The 20,507-nt window shown below is 59.0% G+C and overlaps 3 protein-coding genes and 1 long non-coding RNA gene across 4 annotated transcripts in view; 2 read left to right on the top strand and 2 right to left on the bottom strand.

Moving 5' to 3' along the window:
* Positions 1–4,311: 4,311 nt before the first annotated feature.
* CHKB (choline kinase beta) lies at positions 4,312–10,046 on the bottom strand. Its single transcript, XM_014076049.2, has 11 exons — positions 9,844–10,046; positions 9,255–9,363; positions 8,526–8,639; positions 7,469–7,602; positions 7,242–7,346; positions 6,856–6,914; positions 6,644–6,731; positions 6,438–6,546; positions 5,048–5,154; positions 4,733–4,814; positions 4,312–4,578 (listed from the first exon to the last, which is right to left on the bottom strand). The coding sequence occupies exons 1-11, from the start codon at positions 10,020–10,022 to the stop codon at positions 4,522–4,524; spliced, it is 1,143 nt and encodes a 380-aa protein (XP_013931524.2). The 5' UTR covers positions 10,023–10,046; the 3' UTR covers positions 4,312–4,521.
* Positions 10,047–10,159: 113 nt separating this feature from the next.
* Positions 10,160–16,462, top strand: LOC148043940 (uncharacterized). Its single transcript, XM_087722596.1, has 5 exons — positions 10,160–10,279; positions 11,099–11,254; positions 11,680–11,781; positions 12,994–13,119; positions 15,885–16,462. The coding sequence occupies exons 2-5, from the start codon at positions 11,099–11,101 to the stop codon at positions 16,110–16,112; spliced, it is 612 nt and encodes a 203-aa protein (XP_087578722.1). The 5' UTR covers positions 10,160–10,279; the 3' UTR covers positions 16,113–16,462.
* A 715-nt stretch (positions 16,463–17,177) lies between these two features.
* Positions 17,178–19,455, bottom strand: LOC148043941 (uncharacterized). The gene is made up of 2 exons (XR_015697667.1): positions 19,351–19,455; positions 17,178–18,193 (listed from the first exon to the last, which is right to left on the bottom strand). It is a non-coding gene; the product is annotated as an uncharacterized LOC148043941 (long non-coding RNA).
* The window catches only part of MAPK8IP2 (mitogen-activated protein kinase 8 interacting protein 2), a 32,431-nt gene continuing 31,285 nt past the window's right edge, over positions 19,362–20,507 (top strand). Inside the window, exon 1 of the mRNA XM_087722595.1 lies at positions 19,362–19,634. Coding sequence (XP_087578721.1) covers positions 19,570–19,634 — 65 coding nt within the window. The 5' untranslated portion in view covers positions 19,362–19,569. The remainder of the gene's footprint in view (positions 19,635–20,507) is intronic.

The raw sequence follows: 20,507 nt of genomic DNA on the forward strand, positions 1-20,507 counted from the left end.
CAGTGTCGGCTGGCAACTACAAGGAGGAGGGCCTTCTCAGCAGTAGCCCCGACCCTTTGGAACGAGCTCCCCGTGGAGATTCGTACCCTCTCCACCGTCCAGGCCTTCCGCATAGCCTTGAAGAACTGGCTCGCCCGTCAGGCCTGGGGATAGGATAGTTACCCGCCCGAATGATGAGTGTTTGTTGTTTGCTATTTTATTACATGTTTTGTCCTACTGTCTGTATTCCCCTTTCCCAGTTTTTGTGTGAGCCGCCCTGAGTCCCCTCAGGGAAAAGGGCGGCCTACAAATTCTAATAAAATTCTAAAAAAAAAAAAAAATTCAACAGCTGCGGTGATTCACTTAATAACTGTGGCAAGAGGGGTTGCAAAAGGGGCAGAGCTCACTTTATAACAGCCCCCCCCCCGGCAGTGGAGATGTTGAGCTCAGCTGTAGTCATAAGGATGGAAGATGTGAAGCCGTTGCCCAGCGTCCAAAATGGGGTCGGAGGTTGGCGAAGCATCCGTCAGAACTCCAGGACTGGGCCTTGAGTAGCTCTGGACGGTGGATAAGGGACCGGTTGCTAAGCGAGGACTCCCTGGATCTCACTTGCAATTATTCAGCCCATTCTCTCTGTCAGAGCCGAGGTGGCGCAGTGGTTAGGGTGCAGTACTGCAGGCTACTTCAGCTGACTGCTATCTGCAGTTCGGCTGTTCAAATCTCACCGGCTCAAAGGTTGACTCAGCCTTCCATCCTTCCGAGGTGGGTAAAATGAGGACCCAGACTGTGGGGGCAACATGGTGACTCTGTAAACCGCTTAGAGAGGGCTGAAAGCCCTATGAAGCGGTATATAAGTCTAACTGCTATTGCTATTGCTAAATGGCCCATCTGGGTCTTTGGGAACAGAATGGAATAGGAATAGAAATGGCGTGGAACAGAATAGAACACGGTAGTAATAGTTGGAACGGGACCTTGGAGGTCTTCTAGTCCAACCCCCTGCTCAAGCAAGAGGCCCCATATCATTTTGGACGGTTGGTTGGTCAGTCTCCTTTGGAAAGCCTTGAAGGCCCCACAACCTCTGGAGGCAACTTCTGTTCCGTCGGTTGATGGCGAGATCTCCCTCTTGGGAAGTTTCTCTTTAGTTTTGGGTTGCTCCTTTCCTTGCTAAGATTCCAACCATCGTTTATCGTCCTGCCTTTTGGTTCTTTGACCCCCCCCCAATTTTTGTAGGAGCCCCTCAGACATTGGGACGCTGCTGTCCTCCTTTTCACTAGACGAGACCTACCCAATTCCTGCCACCGTGTCTTTTAGCCCCCAGCAGCCCCCCAATTATTTTGGTTGCTCTTCTCTGCACTCTCCCCAGAGTATCTCTTTAGTATCACGGAGACCAGGGCTGGATGCCATGTTCCAAGTATGGTCTTATTAAGGCAGTGTTTCTCAACCTTGGCCACTTGAAGATGTCCGGACTTCAACTCCCAGAATTCTGGGAGTTGAAGTCCGGACATCTTCAAGTGGCCAAGGTTGAGAAACACCGTATTAAGGCTTTGTAAAGCAGTAGCAGACCGTCGTCTTGACTCTATCCCTCTGTTAACGCATTGAATTACATTGGCAACCGGCTGAGCCATTGGGACCAGTGGCTCTGTGACCTCTGTCCACAGACTCCGCTGGAGGGGAACATTCAGTTCTCCTGCTGGCTGGTGGGGTTGTGTCCACGCTGGGGGCCGAGTGCGTACTTGCACACCTCTGTTCTTGTTAACGTAACTGTGTGTTGGGACTTTGTCAACCCACTCCGTGTCTGAGAATACAGCTAACCTGTCCCCTCCTTCAGGTGACTCGGTCAGTCCATTCCGGACCTTGGAGTCCATCTCTGAATCCCCATAAACTGGAGCTGAGGAATTGGCCCTTCCTCCCCCCCCCAACTTCCTCCAGCAGGGAATCTGGACCCACCCGATCCCCAGAGATTGTAGCAATTGGCTGACACAGAGGAACTGCAAAGATTGGTGGGTTGCCTGCTGGCTGGGAATGCTGGGAGCTGAAGTCCAGCCATCCCAAAGGCTGCAAGATTAAAAAAGGCTGCCTTGAGGCTTCATCCTGTTGTCCTGGGCATGGCCGTGCCCTGCCAGCCGCCCCTGTCCCGCATCTTGGAGAGGGCTGTGTGCAGAAGGCTCAGCCAGGAGACGGGCTCACCTCCGTCGGCTGTTTACAGAGAGCCCAGGGATTGGTGAGGGGAGGCCAGGCATTCTCCCTCTTGCTTGAAGCTCAGCCAATGCTCCCAAAATTGGGCTTCTGGAATCAGGCAGGGGGCTGTAAAATGAGGAATCTGAACGTGGGAGGGGGATCTCAGGGACCCCCCAGGTGCTGCCCTGGGCTGCACAGAGTTCCCCTCACAAAACTCCTCCTCTCCCGTTGGGGAGGGGGGCTTTGTAAATGTCCAGCAGCCCCAACTATCCCTTCGCAGGGCCTGCCAGCAAGGGGAAGGGAGGGAGGGGGGAAGCTGGGGGGTGAGGAGGTTTGTAGCCCCTCTAAATCTTGGAGGGCAGCTGGAGAGAGTGGCAGGAGAGAGAGCCGCAGACTATCAGCAAGGGTGGCTCACCTCAGCTGGAATAAGGATGTTAATGGGCCCCCCCCGAGGCCGAGTGGATTTGAGGACGGACAGAAAAACTGCATGTGGAAGCCCCCTCGCCAGTGGGTTGCAGCCGGCCTCCTCTGCCCCCCCCCCAGGCCTGGTGGTGGCATTCAGCTCGCCTCTTGGTGCCCCTCCATCCTAGTTGGTCCACCCCCCCCCCGCAGGATCCAGCCCTGGGAAATTAGCAGGGGCTTCTGTCGATCCACTGGGGCAGCCAGATCCCCCCCACCTCTACAACATAGGCAGCCCCCCCCCAGTCCAGTTTGTGGTCAAGCCTTTGTTCCTCTTGGGGAGGGAGAGGGGAGCATTTGGCTGCCCTGGCTGAAGGATGCTGTGGCTGGACCACAAATGCAAGAATCCCCCCCCCCACGCCCCCTCCCAGACTCTCCACCTTCAGAGCAGCGGTGGGAGTCACTTTCCCTACCGGTCGGCAAATGTGAGCGCAGGTGCCGCGTCTGTGTATGCGCACCACCTTCTGCGCATGTGCAGTGCTCACGCATTATGTCGGACAGGTGGGTGGAGCCTCCTGCAGCTGCTGCTCCTGGTTTGCCCGAACAGGGAGAGAACCGGCTGAGTAGCCCCTCCGCTTCAGAGCCCCCCCTCCGCCCTTCGGAAGAGGCTGGGAAGGTGAAGCCCCCCCGGAGTTCCCTCCAATGGCGAGATTCCTTATTTGTCCCCAAATAAAACACGCCTGGCGAAATGCAGCTTCCCACAAACGAATGTTGTCTTTTTATTTTGTACAGTGCAAAGCCTCCGTCCAGCCCCCTCGTGCTTCCGGGAGGAGCTGCGCTCAGAACGGGCAGCAGAAAAGCTCGCGGGGGGAGGGGCGTCAGAGTCCTCCATGCTGGACATTTCATGGATTTATTAGCCCAGAGTAGAATCAGCGACAGAATCAAGAGGACAGATTGGGGCCCACTGAGTCTCATGAACAGTGGCCTGCAGCCAAAGCCAACTTCCCCATCCTTTCTGGAACCGTCTTTATCTCTGGAGGACCTGGGGAAGGGAGAGCAAGGCTTCCCGGGTCCCACAAGGTGGCAGGGCTTCATTGGGGGTGGGTGGGTGGGGGGACTTGGCGCACATCCCCTCCAGAAATGACCGGAGACAAGCGGCCCTCCAGCTCTCTGACCTGCAGAGCTTTGGAGGCAACGGACGCCGGCTGGCAGCTGGAAGGGCCCCCGAGAGGCTTCCTCTACCAGCTGTGGCTTCTGGGTGGCCTTCGAGGGCAGCCCCACCTCCAGGGCATCGCAGTCCTCTGTGAGGGGAGCTGAAGGCCGAGGGGGCAACTGGCGCACGGGGGACGAAAAGCGCAAAGGTTCGTCTTGTGGCAGGATGACCCCCCTCCCCCCAGCTGCACCCCAGTCTGGAAGAGGGAAATGGGGCCCCCCACAAGACCAAGGATGGGGACACAGCTGACCCAGAGGGGGGAGGGGCATCACACAGACCCAGGTGTGCAAAGGCCACAGGTGGGCCTGGTTGGTCACTTGCACCTGGGACTTCCTGGCGGAGCCTTGGCTTGGAAGGCAACCCCCTCCCTCTCCCAGCGGTTTCATGCAGATGTTCAGCAGGAGGGTGGAGCTTCGGGCTCCGAGGCGCCCCACACGAGAGGGGCTGTGGACATGACGCCCTTTCTGTCTGTCAACCTGGACTGCAACCGAGGAAGCCACTGACCCCCCCAACCCCCCCCCCCCAAAGACCCCAAGCTGCTCCAGAGGAGGCTGCCCTGCACGGGTCACAGCAGCCCCCAAACCCCAGGTTGGCCGAATAAATCCAGGCACCACAGCCCCGAGGCAGATGTGCAGAGAGTGGGTCTTGCAGGAGGGCTGACCAGCCACCCCTCCAGTCTTGGTCCCTCAGTTCCAGCTGTCCGATATGCCAGCCCTGGTCAGGCCAGTTCATGGCCGCTGGCCAGCCTCTGGTCACTCTCCCCTGGCCTTCTGCTGGAAGTAGGCCTCAAAGCGGCACTGGGCGTATTCCTGGAAGGAGGGAAGGAGGGATGACAAAGTGACTCACCTTCCCTGCCCACTTTGGTCTGGGGAAAGGGAGGGGCAGCCCTGGGATCCCTTAGGGTGCCCCTTTGTCCCTCTAGGGGCGGCCCTGGGGGGTGAGATGGGAGCCCTCGGCACTCACCAGGTAGCCAAACTCAATGGTGGAGATCTTGGCCTGCAGGATGGACCAGAGGCCCCAGAAGAAATGGGAGGCCAAGGTGAACCTGCAGGGGGTGGGGGAGGAAGAGTCGGCCGGGGAAGGGAGGGAGGGGTCTGCCGTTCCTGCTTTTTCTCACTGGGAGCATTTCCCAGGGGAATGAGGGGCAGACCGAAGCCCCTCGCAATGCCCCCCCCCTCCCCGCCCTCAGAGGAAACTGTCACAGCTCTTGACTCCCAACCCCAGGAAATGCCGGCTGCCGCAGCGGTTCCAGCCACCACCCCCACCCGCAAGACTGACCGGCTGATCTCCAGAAGCATCTTGGCCTCCAGGCGCTCCTGCTCCTCCGGCGAGGGGGGGTTGGCCTTCCCACCTGCCTCCTGCAGGTAACACCGGATGAAGTGCAGCTGAGGGGAGACGAGAGAGGTGAGGCCAACCGGCTCCTGCTGCCACCAGGCAAAGCTGCTGAGACCCCAGGGGCAACTGGCCCGAAATAAACAGGGGCCGGTGCTAGAGACCCCACGGAAGTCGAGGAAGAGGAAGCCGCTTCCGGCTGGGCAGGGCAAAGGCCTCCCCAAGCGGTTCCTAGCAATCCCTGAAGAGTCGCTGCTGCTCAGGAGGCCAAAGGTTCTCCTTGATGCTCAACTGATGCCCCCCAAGCCCTCCCCACAATATAAAGAAGATTCCAGAAAGAGGGCAGAGAAGAGCAACGAAGGCGATTAAAGGAACCCTTTGAAGAACTGTGGCGGCAATTGGGCGTACCTAAGGAAGAGGAGGACTAGTGTCGGGCTGCCCCAAAGAAGTGGGGGGGTCAAGCTATTCTCCAAAGCGCCCAAAGGCAGGAGGAGGAGCAACGGATGGAAGCTGACCAAGGAAAGGACCAGCCTAAACCCAAGGAGGACCTGCCATCAACCAGAGGAAAGGCTCCAGGCATTGTGGGGGCTCCATCCCTGGGGGCTTTTAAAGAGAGACTGCAGGGTCCGAGATGAGGGCTTAGACTAGAAGACCTCCAAGGCCCCACCTAAGCTGGGTGTCCTGGGGAGCATTTCAACTAAGACCCCCGCAGCAGAAGGCAAGGCCGATCCATAGATCCAATTATGAACTCACTAGCTCAAGTCCCAATCGGCCAGAGAGGCTGGGGGCCGCCTGAGCTGAGACCAGGGCTCTCCAGCCCCCCAGGTCACTTCTGCTGGGCCACCCAGTGTGGGAGGAGAGGCAGCCTTGGAGGAAGGGGGGGGGCAGGTGAGCAAGGCAGGAAGGGAGAAAGAAGGGCTGCTCATTGGGGCTCCTATGGCAAGGCCAGCCCTGGGCTTCTTGGAGGACAGAAACCCTAGAAGGGCTGGGAAGGGGGAGCTTCGCTCTCACCACCTACGGCTCTTGTCTACGGGTGGCTGCATTATTTCCCCTCCTTTCCCGAAATGTATAAAGACGAGCGCATCCTTCAGACCCTGGCAGACCCTCCCTCCCTCCCGTTATTTCTCCAGGCTGCACTCTTCACCATGAGCCCCACTGGAGCCAGGCTGGAGGTCGGAGGTTGGGGTCCTGCGTTTGATTCCACGGGCCTGGTTGACTCCGGGGATGGGCAGCGATGGCCTCTGCGTGACCCCTGGACTCCAACTCCCAGAATCCCCGAGCCAGGCCTTCTGCTGTCCCCTCCAATCCAGCCCCACCCTCCCCCCAGGGCCGTTACCTGTTGCTGGCGGCTGGGGTACTTCTCCGGGCTGGCTTTGTAGAAAGGCCACTCGTCGTGGGTGTAGCTGTAGACCCACTCACAGAAGTGATTGGCGAGGTCGAAGCCCCTGCAGGAGGAGGAGGGGGGGGGGATGGTCTTTGGGTGGCCCCTGAACCAGCCCCTCCCGTTTCGTCCCTTTGACCCGGCTGCGGAGGCCGCCCTACCGGTAGTTGTAGCTGCTGTACTCAAAGTCAATGAGCATCAGCCGGTCTGTGGAGGAGGCCTCGCGCCTGGCCAGCAGGAGGATGTTCCCTGCGTGGAGAGTGGGGGAGAGAGAGGGGAGAAAGGGGAGTTGTGGCCATTGGGCCAGCCAGGACCTCCTTCCAGGCTTCTGCCACATGGCTGGCGGGGGCCCCCGCGTCTCTGCCACCCTCACCTTCCTGCACGTCATTGTGGCAGAAAACCACGGGGGACGGCGTGGCCTCCAGCAGCGTCCTGGGAAAGAGGGAGAGAGAGAGAAAAGGGGGAGGGGGCTTTGCACAGCTCAGCCCCTTTCCTTCCTGAGGGAGGGGCACACAAGGCAGGAGGGTTGTGGCTCAAGCCGTGGGGGGTGGGGCTCTGCGACCCTCCCAGTCTTTCCATACAAGGCTGTCCTGGAAGGTCCCAACCTCTGATTCCACCCGCAGCCCTTTCCTGATCCCCGGGGGAAGAGGGGGGAGACTACTGCAGAATTGGCAGGGAGCCAGGGGCCGAGACCCAAGGGGCAAGTGGTGGGTGGCCCGGAATCTGGCAGCCCCTCTGGGGGCCTCTCTCTGGGCTCACCTGAGGCTGTGCATTTCGGCCTCCAGGTTGTAGGCCTTGAGCCGGTTCAGCTTGTGCCGCTGGGCCTCCTGGGAAAAGGTGAGTTCAGAGATCTGCTTCAGGTACCTGCCGGGAAGGGAGGAGGGTGAAGGGAGGGGAGGGGGCCGAAGGCCTTCCCAGGCAGCCTCTGGAGTCCTGGGCGGGGCTAGAGCAGCCCCAGCCCCCTCTGCAGCCGAGGGGCCACCCACCTCTCCATGGTCCCAAACATCCACTTCGGCTCCTTGTTGAAGGGCATCACCATGCCATGGAAGCGCGCCATCTTCACCGCGATCTCCCCCGAGATGCTGGGCTCCAGCAGGTCCTCTGTGACCAGGCGGCGGCTCTGCGGGGGGAGAGAAAGGGCAGCCCCGAGGCCGGGGGTGGTGGTTGGAGAGGGTGGGGGGCTCAGAGCCAGTGGGGAAGCGGGTGGAGAGGAGGGGCTGCAGGGGGCCACGGAGGGCCCTGACCTCACCTTGATTGAGAAGCCCCCCACAGGCTCTTGAAAGCAGGCCGGGAGCAGAGGATTCCTGCCCCACCCCCTCCCCCTGACTGCATAAAGCCGCCCTGAGGCCCAGCCGCCCACCGCTTCGCTTCCCCAAGTCTTGGGAGGCTGTTTCCCCACCGCTGGGGCTGCGACGGGAGTGTGAGAATTGAGGGTTTCGGTCGCTCTTCCTCCTGCTACGTTTCCAGGGAGGGCGGCTCCTTTTTGCCTGTTTTGTGGCTTTGTTTTCTATCTTTTTGAATTCAAAGTCATCCAGAGTCAGAAGTTGAATAAAATAAATAAAATTCTAGACAAAGCAGAGCTACATCCAATTCGGACTCCAGTTGAAACCTCAGTCTCTCTCCCACAGCAACTCCTCCCTAGGGAGCGCTTGGGTGGGGCTGGGGAGGGCAGCCTTGCCCCTCTGCCTGGGGGGAGGGGGGCTGAGCGCTTTAAAGCAAGGACGGGAGCCGAATTGTGGACCCAGGGGCAGAAGGCGTTGGCAGCCCCCCTCCTGTCCTCGCCTCCCTTTAGTTCTTCACCATTTTCTAAAATGGGATTCTGGGAATCAGAAGAAGAGAGTTGGAGGGGACCTTGGAGGTCTTCTAGTCCAACCCCCTGCTCAGGCAGGAGGCCCTGTACCATCCCAGGCAGAGGAGGAGAAAGGAGCCCCGGCAGGATCACTGTGTGCCTGGAGACGGCATTGGGAGGCAGTGCCAGGCCAGGTTCAGCCCCCTGTTGAGGCCTCTCCTGCCTGCCAGGGAGGGGAGGGGGGGAGGCTCTACCGGGATGTATTCCTCCAGGCGCCCCTGTGGGAAGATGCCATACAGCCGTGGTCCCAGGGCCCGCTCGGCCAGGATGGCGAACATCACACTCTCCAGAACCAGCGAGTCAACCCCCTGTGGGAGAGAGAGAAGGGGGGGGGGAGAGTTGGAGGGGCTCCAGAGTAAACCTGGGCCTGAGCTGCCCAGCCGGGCTCCAGCAGGAGGCTCTTGGGCATCCCCAGACCTGCAGTGAAACAGTCCTGAAGGGGGCGGTCAAGCGGTCATCAGTCCACTGAAGCCAGTCTGGGAGAATCCACTACCCAGGAGCGGCTGCTTTAGCTCTTCCCTGCCAGGGGACCCCCCGGCCGGGAGGGAGGGAGATGCGCAAAGTGGAGGCGCACAACCACTTGTGGCAAAGCCAGAACGGCCCTCCTTGGGCGGCCATACCAATTTTCTTAAGTACAGGTAGTTCTCAACTTATGACCAAATGCATGTCGCTAAATGAGAAATTTGTTAAATGAGTTTTGTCCCATTTTACGAACTTTGTTGCCAGAGTCGTTAAGTGAAGCACTGCAGTTGTTAAGTAAACAACATTCCCTCTTGACTCTGCTTGTGGGGACATGAGCCTGGGACATGGCAACCGTCATAAATGTGAGTCAAGCATCCAAATGTACATCCCTTGACCACGGGGATGCTTCAATGGTCGTAAGTGTGAAACATGGTCATAAGTCACTTTTATCAGTAGCTCACCTGGAGGATGACGCCGTAGACGCGGAGCAGGACCTGGCGTGGCTCCTCCTGGGCGGAGGGGATGTGGTCCGGCAGGGAGCATCTGTAGAGCAGGTTGCTCAGCCCTCCACTGTGGGGGAAGCAGAGACGGGCAGGTTGGGGGGCAGCCCAAGGGGGGAGGGGGGGCTGGTGGGACAGGACACAGGCAGCATCCCAGACTCCTCTCTCTCTCAGGGGGGGGGGCAAGCGAGGGGGCTGGACTGGAGGACCTCCCAGCTCCCTTCCCACTCTGCCACAGGTAGTCCTCGACTTGACAAAGGCCACACTTAGCAACAGGAACCTGGGGCTCCAGTGTGGTCGTAAGGCGAGGACTGCCTGTGTTCTCTGTATGCGTGGCTGTGGCGCCTCTCCCGGGGCCAGGAGGGCAGCTCCTTTAAGACTTCCGGACTCCAACTCCCACAATCCTCCGCTGGAGGGGCTCCGGGGGGGGGGGCGCCCTGGTCAAGGGGCCGAGGGGCTCCGGCGGGAGAGACCGGCGCTTCTCCCGGGGGAAGCGGACTCCCAGGGGCGGGGCGGGTGACGTCACGGGCGGGTGACGTCACGGGCTCACCTGACCGGGACGATGCCCAGCTGCTCGGGGGCGGCCAAGCGGCGCCAGGCCCCGGCCAGGAACTCGCGGCACCAGAGGAAGGCGCGCAGTCGGGTGGCCGCGGGGACGGCCGGGGAGCCGCGGGGCGAGCGGGGCGCTGCTCGGTCTCCATCCGGCCCGTCTCCCTCGGGCGCCTCCATCGCCAGCAGTCGACCGATGGCCGCACCTCCCCCTCGCCCCGCCCTGCCGGCCCCGCCCACGCGCGCTCCCATTGGCCGGTTCGGGCCCGGCACAGAGGGGGCGGGGCAAGGGGGAGGCGGCGGCCAATCGGAGGACGTGACGTAGGCGGGTGCGGCGCCAATCGCGGAGCGGCAGAACCCGGCGAGGGTGAAGGTCGCGACACGTGTAGCGGCGTTTGTGTAAACGCCCCGCCGGGTGAACTGACCCGCAACTGAGGGTGCGTTCCTTGGAAAAGGCGGCTTAGGCGGCTCCGCGGCTTTACTCGGGCGAAGAGAATGGGTGTACGGGCGCCGCGGAACAAGGGTTGTGCGTCCGCTCAGGGCAGCTCCCTTTCCCGCCAGGTCGGCCCACGAGGGCGGGGGGTGGTGGTCCGCTGCCAGTTGGACCAGCCTGTCCGCTGCGGGGCGGAGCCTCTTGAAGGGGGCGTGGAACCAGCTGAGACCCACCCGTGTCTGGGGCAACCGGGGGTTTGGAGAACCAGAACCCCTCCCGCGAAGGAAGACCCGGGCTGGGTCCCCCACTGCTGTGCCGGGCTCAGCCCCCCCCCAGTCTGCTCGGCGGAGGGGGTGGGAGGGGGGCAGGGGATGGGCTGGGGTCCTTGGAGGGAAATCCCCCCCCCCGGAGATCCTCGGCTTCAAGAGAAGAGAGTCGCTATAATTCAGGATTGAGGCACAGAGTCCCTGGCCCGCTCTGAGCTGGGTGGTTTCCTTGCAGACCTTCCATGACCCTGCTAGGGAGCACCATCAGTGCTGGAGTGGGGGTTGCTTTGTGTTTATACCCCAAAGCAAGGAACTGCAAGTCATGCAAAAGGGCCCCAAACAATAAAGAAGAGGCCGATTGAGGAACCAAGGAAACCCTCCTGCCAAGGCCCACAGGGGGAGCCACCAGTATAGAAAGAGAGGGGAAAACCCCCTCCCTTCGAGCACTGGGGGTGTTACCTAGTTGGCCCACAAGGCATCTGCAGGGAAACCGCCCAGTTCAGAGAGCCCCAGGGACCCCCATCCTTGGCTTCCCCTGACCTCTGATTGTCTTGTAGATGCCAGCAAATGTGGAGATCAAGGCCCGGGTGCAGGATCTGGCCCAGCTGATCCGCAGGGTGGAGGAGCTGAGTGGATCCCCAGGCTCCCTCATCCTTCAGACGGACACCTTCTTTCCTGTTCCCCACGGGCGGCTGAAGGTTCGCGACTTCAGAGTGAGTAACCCAGTAACCGAGCGGGATTGGGGGGGGGCTCACCTTGCTTACCCCCCTTTTGCCCCTCGAGGGAGCCTCTCCAGCTCTTCCTTCCAGGATGGGCCCATTAAAGGGCAGTTCCTGTTTCAGGACATTCTTCCTCCTGGCAGCTTAGTGGGACAGACCCTCCTCCTCCCCCCCTTCGGAGGATGAGCGAGACTCCTTCATCTTCATCACTCCCCAAATTCAAAGAAATCTGCTAAGCGGTTTCCCGCCAGGTCTTCCAGTCCGTTTTATGCCTGCATTTTCTCTGCTGCTGCTGCTCAGGGATGTCCCCCAGGGCTGCCTTTCAGAAAATCAGAAGAATCTGCTTATTTTGCTCTGTAGGTCTGACCCTGATCCCTTTACCAGGTGAGGCTGACTCTGGATCCACCTTTTCTCTGCAGGATGGCCATGGAGAGCTGGTGTTTTATGACCGGCCGAACACAACAGCCCCTAAGCTCTCTCATTTCACCACCTCTCCCACCGATGACCCCGGAGGACTCGTGGTAACTTCGCCCGGTGGACGGGGAAGGGCTGCTTGCTGTGGGAATGGCCCTGGGGGGCTGGTTTTGGGGAGGGGGGGCAAGGCTTTGGAAATCGAATCAAATCCAAATCCAAAGCTCAGAACGGTCATTCTGGAGGGGAGCAGGACCCATCTCTGCTTCCAGCATCCACATGAATGTTTGAGGCTGTCAGACCTGCCCCCCCCCCCCAGTCCCTGTGGGGGGAAAAACCCCTTGACTCCATGAGACTGAAGCAAAAGGCTCTTTTACTAAAGGAAGTCAGGCTGGATCTCCGGGTTTCCTGCGTGAAAAGATACAGCAAAGTTTCCCTCCTTCCCTCCCCCTATGACCAGCCCACATCTGGCTAATTGCAGCTGTCTAGGATGTTCTGAGAAGTTTGGGGGCAATTCCTGTTCTTTCTCAGGGTGCGTGGCCTTGGTGCCCGCTGGTACAAACTGGTTCCGGGCCTCTGTGGTCACCGGTTATCAGCTGCTCCCCCCCCCTTCCCCATCACGCAGCGGTTGCCCATTTGCCCCCTCCCCCATCCAGCCTTTGACGGGAGGATGCTGGACCCAGCAGACCTGAAGCTTGGAAGTGCCCAGTTCCCATGCGAGGCCGGATCAGAAGGTCATCTTGTGGGAGACTCTGCCCCTCCTGGAGAGGGTCAGAGGAAGCTGGGTCAGCCCAGGCAGGTTCTCGTCTGTTCTGGCCACTTTCCTCCGGGGGCCGTCCACGCGTTTCCGGGACGTGCATCCGATTTCCTCTCCTGCCCTGGTGCTCTTCCAAGGCTGCCTCTTCCTCCTCCTCTCCCATTGGCCACGCAGGTTCTTCGTCATGCAGGTTGTCCCAAAGGGGCTTTTTCAAAAGGCAACTGGACGTTCTTGATTTTTTTCCTTGAAAACGTTTCTCTTCTTCAGTTCTGGACATGTTGTTTAGCTCTTCAGAACTGAAGAAGCTTCTTGGGTGAGAAGAGAAACGTTTTCAAGGAAAAAAATCAAGAACGTCCAGTTGCCTTTTGAAAAAGCCCCTTCCTCTCCCACTGCAGCCCATCTGCTCCCGGTGACCCCTTGGGCTTCATATCCAGGGACAGAGAGAGGGGGGGGGCTGAGGCCTCTTAGAAATGGGGGCTGGGACATGCGATTCACTGTCGGACCTCTGGTTGGTGAATGAATGTGCAGCCATGCTGGCCTCTGACCTCCTCTTTCCTCGGCCCAGGCAGTGCTGTCCCAGGCGCTTGGAGAGCAAGGAGTGGTGAAGAAGGCACGCCGTCTGTACGTGGTGGGCCAGACGCATGTCCACGTGGACCAGGTGGAAGGACTGGGCGGCTTTGTGGAGCTGGAGGTGAGGAGCAGCGCTTGGGGGCCTTTCCGACCCATGAGCTGAGCCCCAGAGCAACTGGGGTTTATCTAATGGGGGTTGGAAGAGTTGATCCACTTTAGGATGTCCTGGGGAGACCTTCCCACTTGGAATACGGCATCCAGTTTTGGTCGCCATGATGTAGAAAAGATGTGGAGACTCTGGAAAGAGGGCAGAGAAGAGCAACAAAGAGGATTAGGGGACTGGAGGCTAAAACATAAGAAGAAGAACGGTTTCAGGAACTGGGTATGTCTAGTTTAATGAAAAGAAGGACCAGGGGAGACATGATAGCAGTCTTCCAATATCTCAGGGGATGCCCCAAAGAAGAGGGAGTCAAGCTATTCTCCAAGGCATCTGAGGGTAGAACAAGAAGCAATGGGTGGAAACTAATCAAGGAGAGAAGCAACTTAGAACCGAGGAGGAATTTCCTGACAATGTGGAGAATTAACCAGCGGAACAATTTGCCTCCAGAAGTTGTGGGTTTTCAAGAAGAGAGTGGACAACCATTTGTTTGAAATGGTACAAGGTTTCCTGCTTTAGCAGAGGGTTGGACTAGATGACCTCCATGGTCCCCTCCAACTCCAACTATTCTGTTACTCTGTTCTGATCCTTGGATCTCTATTCCAGGGAGCCGAAATCCAGATCTACAGCAGCCTTGAGTGGGGAGGGAAGCAAAGGCTGGTGATCTGGTAGCGGCAGGGAGATCCGTGCAGGAATGGGGCGGATGGGAGACTTTGGGGAGCGTGAGGTTCTCAGGGAGAGTCGGGAGTCCAGGACTGTGAGACCAAACAGTTGACCAGACGGACAGACTGACAGGCTCCTCTGGTTCTCTCGGGTTGCTGGGAATTCAGCCTCGGCTGCTGTTCCACTTTCAAACTGTTATGATCAAAGATGAGCCAAAAATTGTGCAATTCAAACACGAAATGAACACTGGTGAACAAGTTGCTGACAGCAGGATTAAAATGAGTTGGGGTGTTTCTAGGGATGGGATGTGGGCAGAAGAGGTCATTGGTTGCTCTTTAGGACGGTGGTTCTCAACCTGTGGGTCGGGACCCCTTTGGGGGTCGAACGACCCTTTCACAGGGGTCGCCTGAGACCATCGGGAGACACACATTTTCCATGGTCTTAGGAATCGAGCCACCAATTCTATGGCTGGGGGTCACCACAACACGAGGAACTGTATTAAAGGGCCGCCACATTGGGAAGGCTGAGAACCTTGAGGAGACTCTGCCGTTGCCGGGATGGTTTATAGCTGTGATGACGATGAAGAGAGACGAAGTACATCCATCCTCCCATCCCTGGGCCCCCCAGGCGGTCTTTGGGCAACCTTGGGTCGACCATGTTCAACTCATTGAACTGGAGGTGGACCTAGCGGGCTCCCAAGACCCCTCCCACCCCCCTAACTCTGGGGCTGCCGTGGGGAGGGTCCGTTCCTCCCTGCCCCTGCCTGCTCCCAGGGCTGGCATGGAGGCTTCCCTGCCTGGCTCCTCCCTCGTCCCTGAGGGCAGGAGGGAGCAGGTAAACAAGCTTCGGCAGGGGCCCACGTGATCTCCCAAGCAGTCAAGGAAACAGGTGGAGGTTTTCCTGTGGAGGACAGGTGCTTGCTCACTCGCTCCGTCTCTCTCGGGAAGAGCCGAAAGGGGCTAAGGAACTGGAAGGAGGAGGAGAAGGGGGACAGGCAAGCCAGGGTTTTGGAAAAGCCAGTTTTGGCAGGGGTGGAAGCCCCTTGAAGACCCCTGCAGGCGGGCGATGGAGGAAGACCACCAGGCCTTCCTCCATCGTGCAGAATTCCCAAGGGATGAAAAGGCCCCAAGCTGCCCCAGGGCTCTGCTAGCCATGAGCCACCGTTGGCTAGCTTTTATCCGGAGCCTTGGCGAGCTTAACAAAGGGGAAGCCCGTTATTGCCACGCATGTAACGTGCCACAGAGAGGGAGAGAGCTACGCACAGGAGGACGGAGGAATTGGAGTCCCAAAGGGTCCCCCCACCCCCGGCGCTTTTGCTGAATTCGAACCTTTTTGCATTGGTTATTGCAGAAGGAAAGGGGTGGGTGGGGGAGGGGCTGGATCCGAAGAGCCTCCTAATGAAGCTGCTGCCTGTGCTGGGAGTCCTTGACTTACAATAGTTCATTTAGTGACCATTCAAAGTTGCAACCAAAAAGTGACTTATGACTGTTTTTTCACACACACGACCAGGTTTCCCGTGGTCACGTGATCAAAACTGGGGCACTTGACAACGGATTCGTATTTATGACGGTTGCCATGTGATCCCCTTCCCAACAAGCAAAATCAGTGGGGAAGCCAGATTCACTCAACAACCGTGTTACTGACTTAACAACTACGGTGATTAACAACCAAAAGGAAAAGGGGGCAAAATTGACTTAACAAATGTTTCACTTAGCAACAGAAATTGGGGGGGGGGTCAATTTTGATCATAATTTGAGGACTACCTGTATAATAAATGCAGATATGAAAAGCGGACATGTGGTGCTTGTTGAGCTGAAAAGCCACATCTGTGGGGAAAATATTGGGGGGGGGGGAGGGTGTAGCCATAAGAGCCTCTCAAAGAAACCAACTTTTGCCCATCTGAAGGGTTTCCAACCTTGGCAGCTTTAAGACTTGTGGACTTTAACTCCCAGCATGGAGAGTTCTGGGGAATTCTGGGAGTTGAAGTCCACAGGCCTTAAAGTGCGCAAGTTTGGAGATACACCCCCCCCTCACACACACACCCTGTCCATCTCATATTGTTGCAGATGAACTTGGTTTCACAAGGCGGCTGGTTGCACATTGGGGCTGAGGGGCTTGCGGCGTGTGTCCCATGGTCCTCTCCCTCCCTGCAGGTGGCGCTACAGGAGCAGCAGAGCCCCCAGGAAGGCAGGGAAGCAGCCTGGCAACTGATGAGCGAATTAGGCATAGAGGAGAAAGACCTCATCGGTGGGGCTTACCTGGATCTTCTGCTGGCAGGTGGAGAAGCCCTGTGATGGCTGGAGGACGTCTGGGGGGGGGGGGGAAGGGATAAAATGCCTGGGATGCTGAGGGGAGCCTCTTTGGGGAGAGCAGGAGGTCCCCCCTCAATCATGTCAAATTAAAAGGTGCCTTGGCCCAGAACAGGGATGTCCAACCTTGGCAACTTTAAGACTTGTCTAAATATCCACTGTGGTGCATCAGAACATGTGAGAACCCACCTCACTGGGAGGTTGTGGGGAAAATGAGAGGCAGGCTCATTTTAGGCATGTTCGTCCCCTTGAGTTGACCAGACTAAAAGACACAAGTGAAGCAGCAGAGCCAGAGGCACCTGGTGGAACCCTTGGGGCGGGGGGGGGGGGGGATCAGTGGGGTGGACAAAGAAGAGATGACACTCAGCTCAACAGCCACTGACCCCCCCCCCCCAGTGTTGACATCAACACGAAAGAGGAAGCAGCAGTCGCCTCCTTCATACATAATAGCAGTTTTCCAACTTTCCACAATGTGTTGTGTTACCATCTCACAACACCCTAGGCCAGTGGTAGTCAACCTGGTCCCTTCCGCCCACTAGTTGGCGTTCCAGCTTTCATGGTGGGCGATAGGAGTTTGTTGTAACTCTGCTTTATTAATTTTATAAAGTAAAGTTACTTCTCTACTTTATAAATCACCATTACTGTGGAACTGTGTTGTCATATAACTCCTTGTGTAGGTGTGGGTCACCCATGGCCTAGTGCATAACAGGGCATGCACAGCCACGCTGAACCACATAGGAAAAAACAAACTCCTAAAGAACAGAACATCCTGATAGTTCATAACATAACATCCTGATAGTTCACTCTAGATGTGCCTTACCCAATGACGCCCAGGATTTGACCATATATAGACAGAACTTCCCTGAGCAATTGTAGTTTGACAGGCTGTCTTAAATCACATGCTGATTGCTCCTCCTGCCTTTGTCCTATCTCAATAAAAGGGGCTCCCAGACCCCAATCTGGGTCGCCTCATCCTGAGAAAGCTCGTGTCCGTGTCTTTTCTCAACATTGGCCTCATGAGCGAACCACGGGTACATCACAGAACTGATGGGCGGTTAGAAAATTTTAATACTACCAGAAATACAAAAGTGGGCGGTAGGTATAAAAAGGTTGACTACCTCTGCCCTAGACAATTATAAGGAAAGGGCCTGAGCCTGTGGGTCTGCTTGATAGATTGATTTATCCTACAAGCGCATGTATCTTCCATCTGCCAAAGTGAACTCTGGCTGGTGAAGAAAATAAAAACCATCATTCAAAACTGAACTCTGTCGCACCAATAAATGAAGACATCCATACATCCACCAACACACACACACACCCCGTTTGCTGCATGTTTGATCCTGGGGAGGGCCGCCACCTGCCCTGCCTCTATTCATGGGTGTTGGTGTTGTAATATAGTTCCTTGTGCAGGTGGGTGTCCTCCATGCCCCAGTTCATACTAGGGCTTGCAGAGTCACGCTGAATCACACAGGAGAAAACCCGTTTTAAACTAAAATTAAAAAACATTTAATAAAAAGGAGAAAACAAACTCCTGGAACGCCATAACATCCTGATAATGCATAACATAACATTCTGAGATGTGCCCTACCATTGACGTCCAGGATTTGACCATATATAGAAAGAACTTTCCTGAAGCAGTACATTAGAAATTGTACTTTTACAGGCTGTTTTTAACCACATGCTATTGCTCCTCCTGCCTTTGTCCTATCTCAATAAAGGGGGCTCTCAGACTCTCATCTGGGTCGCTCCATCCCGAGAAAGTTCGTCTCCTGTCTTTTCTCAACATTGGCCTCATGGACGAACCACGGGAACATCACATTTGGTAGCAGAGGATGGTTACTTCACATGTTGGCACTGAGGGTTATGGGTCTCTGCGTTGGAGGGAAGCTGCAGCTACTGGGACGCTGGCTGAGATGTTCTCGGAGACGTATGTGCCAACTATGAATCTGACCCCTGGCCTGCCACGCCAGTCCCAATGTCCTGAGTTATCACCCACAGCCAACGTGGCCAGTCTAATGCCAGTCTAATTCTTTCAATGTCATCCCGGTCCTTCGGGATTGGGCGGCCTATAAATTTAAGAAATAGAAATAGTCAGTATGGCACATGCTGCAGAAAGGGGCAAAGCAGAGGCCTCCTGGAGCATCAGGTGCTGCCCCCCCCCCTAGATAAGCCGCCACACTCTTCTGCCCTTCAAACGCCCACTTTGGACTTCAGAGTAGCTGGCTGGGCATTCTGGGTGGCATTCTGGGGGGAGGCTCTTTGTCCATGCGTCTCTTCTCTTGGCTCACATTCCCTGGGAAGGCAACACACAGGGTCTGTGCTTTGCCCTCCATTGGTGGCTTGCCCACGGTGGGGGCTGCCTTAACAACCAGGAGCCTGGGCTACGGGGCAGGGCCTGGTGGAGAAGTCCCAGGAGCAGCAGGGCCTGGCTTTAATTGCAGTTTCTTTAATTGGCTCCCTGGGGTGGGCTGGCAGGGAGGGAGGGAGGGAGGGAGGCCTCCTCCTGCCAGCCTGCTCAGCCTGGGTTAAGTCTGGCCTCTCACCAGGCAGATGCTGCCAGGGCCTGTTGTGGCACCTCCTCCCTACCCGGTGGGGACCTTTCCAGCTTGCACTGTCAGCCCAAAAACGGACCTGACAAAGCCTTCTTGCCGGGGCCTCGCTTTGCTCCGGAGACGCCCCAGACAGCTCCCTACTCCCGCGGAACCCGCCTCCCTGGCCGCCCGCGATAGCCCGCCCGCTTCAGCGCCCGACGCAGGGACAGCTCCTGGCGATCGCCCTTCAGCACCAGTGGCGCGGACAGCTCCCCGCCCCGCAAGTCCCGGCTCTGCCGCCCGCGCCGCCCCCGATTGTCCGGCCTGGCCGGAGATCCCGCTGCCCGCACCCCCCCCCCCGCTCCCTCGCCTGCAGCGCCCTCGTTCTGCAACCGGGCGCCCAATGCTTTGTTTTGGCGCCGGGCTGGGGGCGCCGGGAGGGGCCGCACATTCCCGCCGCCGCCCCCCCCGACCAGGTAGGGGGGAGGTGTCGCGCCGCGCATCCGCAGTGGGGAGGGGGCGCTGTGGAGCTTCGCTCCGCCTCGCCCCTCCTCCTGCTCCCCCGAGCCGCCTCCCGCCGCGCCGCGCCGGAGCACGACGGGCTGGTGGGTATTGGCTGCGCCGCCCGCCCGCCCGCTCCCCCCCCCCGCCGCAGCCAGGGCAGGCGCAGACCCCCCTCCCGCGCTGTTTACCCGGGCCCGGCCGGAGGAAGCGCCAGCGCCATGGCAGCTGCGGCTCTCGACACCCTCTCCCGGCAGCATCCGCAGTGAAGACCCGCCGCCGCCGCCGCCGCCGCCTCAGCCGGCCGGGCTTCGCCGCCCCTCGTCTCGCCTCGCCCGCGGCACCTCGCCTCTCGCTCGCCTCGGCTGGGCTCGGCTGCGCGGCGGTGCGCTGCGCTGCGGCCGGAGAAGATGGCGGATCGGGCGGAGATGTTCTCGCTCTCCACCTTCCACTCGCTCTCGCCGCCCAGTTGCAGGTAAGGCGCCTCCGCCGCCGCCGCCCCCACTGCCCCCGCCGCCGGCCTCCGCGGAAGGGCTGAGCCTGGAAGGCCGGGGCTGCTGGGAGGGAGTGAGGCCGGCCGACGCGGCTCCGAGAGGCTCCTCGGGGCACATCCGCGACCCGGGCGGGAAAGCTGGGCCTGGGAGCGGCGGCCGAAGAGGTTCCGCTGGCTGAGCGTTGGGCGGCTCCTCGGAGGAGCTGGGCCTGGCCCCCGCCGGCCTCGCGCCACAGCCGGGCCCTGGACGCGCCTGCCCGCTTGCCCTCGGACGCCCCGTCCGCTCCTGGGACCCCTCCTCCCGGCAGCCAAGGGGGGCCGCTGGCCGCTCCCTGCCTGCCCTTCCAAGACCGCTCCGCGTGACCGCTCCCCCGGGGACCCTCCCTGCCCCCCTCCCTTGCCGTCGGGGTGGAGGTGGGGGGCGGCGGCGCTCGGCCCAGATAAAGGGCGAAGCCGCTTCTCCTCCCGCCTGGAGGCCGCAGCAGCGGAGGCATTTCGGGACTTTCGGGGTGCCGCTTCGTCGGCACCCATCCGGCCGCCCTTCCTTTCATGAAGCAATTGCCCACCACTCGGCGGCTCTGGAGCGGCCTCGGAGAAGCCGGACCCCGCCCGCGGCAGCCCCCTCGGCTCTTGCTTGGGCGCCCTTCGTCCTTCCCCGCCCAGTGGGGAGTTTGGGCCTCTGGTGGGGGGCGCTTATCCTGACCCTCCTTCGGAGGGGCAGCAGGCCAAGCGCTGAGCTTGCTGTGGGGGGGACGCTTTAGGCTGGGAGTCAGTTAAATGGATCCATGGAGAGGGCAGGAATGTTGTCAGGGGAATCCGGCCCTCCTTGGCTGCTTCTGGGATCTCTTCTGGATG

Source organism: Thamnophis sirtalis, unplaced genomic scaffold (assembly GCF_051295495.1).
Source record: "Thamnophis sirtalis isolate CommonGarterSnake01/CBP01778 unplaced genomic scaffold, rThaSir2_p1.2 scaffold_9, whole genome shotgun sequence".
NCBI lineage: Eukaryota > Metazoa > Chordata > Lepidosauria > Squamata > Natricidae > Thamnophis > Thamnophis sirtalis.

Excerpts from the sequence above, each read along its gene's own strand:
- LOC148043940 (XM_087722596.1), top strand. The coding sequence starts at position 11,099 with ATGCCAGCAAATGTGGAGATCAAGGCCCGGGTGCAGGATCTGGCCCAG. Across the intron at positions 11,782-12,993 it reads ATGACCCCGGAGGACTCGTG|GCAGTGCTGTCCCAGGCGCT; the intron begins GTAACTTCGCCC and ends TCCTCGGCCCAG. Across the intron at positions 13,120-15,884 it reads GCGGCTTTGTGGAGCTGGAG|ATGAACTTGGTTTCACAAGG; the intron begins GTGAGGAGCAGC and ends ATATTGTTGCAG.
- CHKB (XM_014076049.2), bottom strand. The coding sequence starts at position 10,022 with ATGGAGGCGCCCGAGGGAGACGGGCCGGATGGAGACCGAGCAGCGCCC. Across the intron at positions 7,347-7,468 it reads ATGTTTGGGACCATGGAGAG|GTACCTGAAGCAGATCTCTG; the intron begins GTGGGTGGCCCC and ends CCTTCCCGGCAG. Across the intron at positions 6,915-7,241 it reads GCCGAAATGCACAGCCTCAG|GACGCTGCTGGAGGCCACGC; the intron begins GTGAGCCCAGAG and ends CCTCTTTCCCAG.